This window comes from Silene latifolia, chromosome 11 (genome assembly GCF_048544455.1).
Source record: "Silene latifolia isolate original U9 population chromosome 11, ASM4854445v1, whole genome shotgun sequence".
Lineage (NCBI taxonomy): Eukaryota > Viridiplantae > Streptophyta > Magnoliopsida > Caryophyllales > Caryophyllaceae > Silene > Silene latifolia.
The window spans coordinates 111451854-111454360 of record NC_133536.1 but is presented as its reverse complement, the minus strand read 5'-3'; the positions used below and the strand labels follow the sequence as shown (position 1 = coordinate 111454360).

The following is a 2507-nucleotide window of genomic DNA, read 5'->3' as shown; positions in this document are numbered from 1 at the left end:
CAGGGAGCACTTTACTCACTGTTGCAAATCACCTTGAAACACACTTGTATATAGTATTACAAAGAAAGCTATAGGGCGAAACTGTAATACTTGACTCGAGAATCTCTACTTTAGGCACAAGAGTGAGGATAGTATTATTACACTGCCTAAGTAATCGCCCGATCTCGAACACATTCTCGAACAGTGCTATAACCTCCTTCCCCACAATGGGCCAGCAATCTTTGAAAAACCGACTCATCAGTAGCCATCCGGACCAGGGGCCTTAGTCCCTGGAATGGAGAAGATAGCTCCTCTAATCTCCTCCCCAGTAACAGGCTCCATCAAGACCTCACAGTGGTGCATAGTAAGGCATGGCCCTGACTGGACAATCTTCTTGTTCACCTGAGATACTGGCAGAGAGGTGCCCAACAGAGAAATATAAAACTCCTCAAAAGCCTGCTTTATCTCTTCATTTTTTGAGCATAACTTGCCCCCCATGTCCTTCACCTGGAAAACTTTATTTTTCCTCCTTCTCTTTTTAATACTGGAATGAAAAACAGCAGAATTTTCATCACCATCTAAAGCCCAAGAAATTTTGGCTTTCACTGCAAGTAACTGTCCCTAGCCTGTTGTAATAACCTGACCTCTTTGGCACACTCACTCTCAGCCTGGCACACCCTCTCATTCAGAGGATCCTCCCTAAGCAAAGTTTGATAATGCTCCAAAGACAACTCAGCAACACGAGTAAGATTCTCAATGTCACTAAATTGTTCCTTGTTCAAAGTCTTCAAATCTTGCTTCAATCTTTTGAGCTTTGTCACCACAGTGAACATGGCATTGCCCCTAACTTCAGTTCCCACTATTTTGAACAGTTTCCAGGAAGTTAGGTGCACTAGCCCACATATTGAAATATTTAAAAGGCATCTTCCTATTCTGAACAGCTTCCTCAAAGTTAATAAGGCATGGGCAATGATCAAATAAACCTTCAGGAAGGAAGTTTGCATAGCTTCCAGGAAAGACATTCAACCAGTCTTCATTAGTGAAAACTCTATCAATCCTACTATACACCTTATCCCCAGCTTCATGCTTATTTGTCCAAGTGTAAAAAGATCCACACCCCTTAAGTTCATACAATTCACACCCCCGCACCACTGTTTGAGAGGATTGATGTCGGCCAGTGTAACAGTGCTGCTCTCCAATTCTTTCATCAATGGCCATTCTGACATTAAAATCCCCACAAGTTATCCAAGGCCCCTTAATGCTATGATGATACTTCCTAAGACTTTGCCATAAACTGTCTCTCTCACTTTGGTTTATTCAAGCCATAGATCATAGTCACCCGAAAAGAGATATTCCTTCCCCTATCCATAATCCGAGCATGAATACATTGAGCAAGAACCTCCTTAATAGTCACCACAAACATACCAGGATCCCAAATCAACCGAGATCCTTCCACCTTTGTGACAACTAGAATTAGTGCGACATGACCAATCTTCACATAGGCTATTTCTAACTTTATTCCAATTTATAGACTTAACCTTAGTTTCCAACAAACCAAATAAACCTACTTTATTGTGGTTGAGAAACCATTTTATTTCATTCTCGCTTACTAGTTTTATTCATACCTCGAATATTCCAACCCCAAGCTACCCATTATCGATGAGGATTACTAGACTCTCCTTTCTCAAACAAAACCCTTTCCATCAATCCTGCTTTAGATTTTTGGAGAGAAAGAGTCAATGACTCCATAAAAGACAATCCACCAGGAGTAAACAACCTCCTTTCGGATTATCCCCCTCATCAATCTAGTCAACATCCTTCTAGGCATAGAAGGCTCGATAACAGGACCCTTAGTCATCACCACCGGAGGAGCTCTCTCGAACCACGGGAGTAACCACCGGAGTGGGGACCCTAGGTGCCACAGTCTTAGGTGGAGTAACTTTCGTGGACCACCGCTTCTTCGAGGCATAGGAGCCTTGCTCTTTGCCCCCGCCGATTTTGTTTCTGTTGAGCATTAACCTTTGGTTTCCAAACCTGCGAGTTCCCACAGCCCCATCCCCCTTCCTGCAAATTTCTGCTGTATGCCCCATTCCACGACAAGCAGTGCAGGTGGTGGGAAGCCAATCATAGACCAACCTAACTGTCTGAACCCTACCCATTTCATCAATGAAAGACAATTCAGAGGGGAATTGTTGCCCAATTTGTACCTCAAGCATAACCCTAGCATACCCCAAAAAAGTTCTGGTAGCAGTAGCATCATCACACTTTACAAATTGTCCCACAATTCCACTCAACTTCTTTAGACAGTCAACACCCCAGAATTTGAGATCTAAGCCATATATTTTCATCCAAATTGGAACCCTAGATACATCATGTTTAAGCAATTCTCGCATCGGGGTCCATTCCTTAATTATGACAGGCTTATTGTCAAAAATGAGGTGACCATTCTTCAATACAGTTTGTTGTTGTTCCTTGGTCTTAAATCGAACCAAGAAGACTCCATTAGGAAGGAAAGAAACCCTATCTAC

At 42.6% G+C, this 2507-nt stretch overlaps 1 protein-coding gene across 1 annotated transcript; it reads right to left on the bottom strand.

Moving 5' to 3' along the window:
* Positions 1-828: 828 nt before the first annotated feature.
* Positions 829-1197, bottom strand: LOC141613807 (uncharacterized). The gene has a single exon (XM_074432551.1). The coding sequence runs from the start codon at positions 1195-1197 to the stop codon at positions 829-831; it is 369 nt and encodes a 122-aa protein (XP_074288652.1).
* Between the last annotated feature and the right edge of the window lie 1310 nt (positions 1198-2507).

What these genes read in the sequence shown, in the direction of transcription:
- LOC141613807 (XM_074432551.1), bottom strand. Translation starts at nt 1,197, where the DNA reads ATGGCCATTGATGAAAGAATTGGAGAGCAGCACTGTTACACTGGCCGA.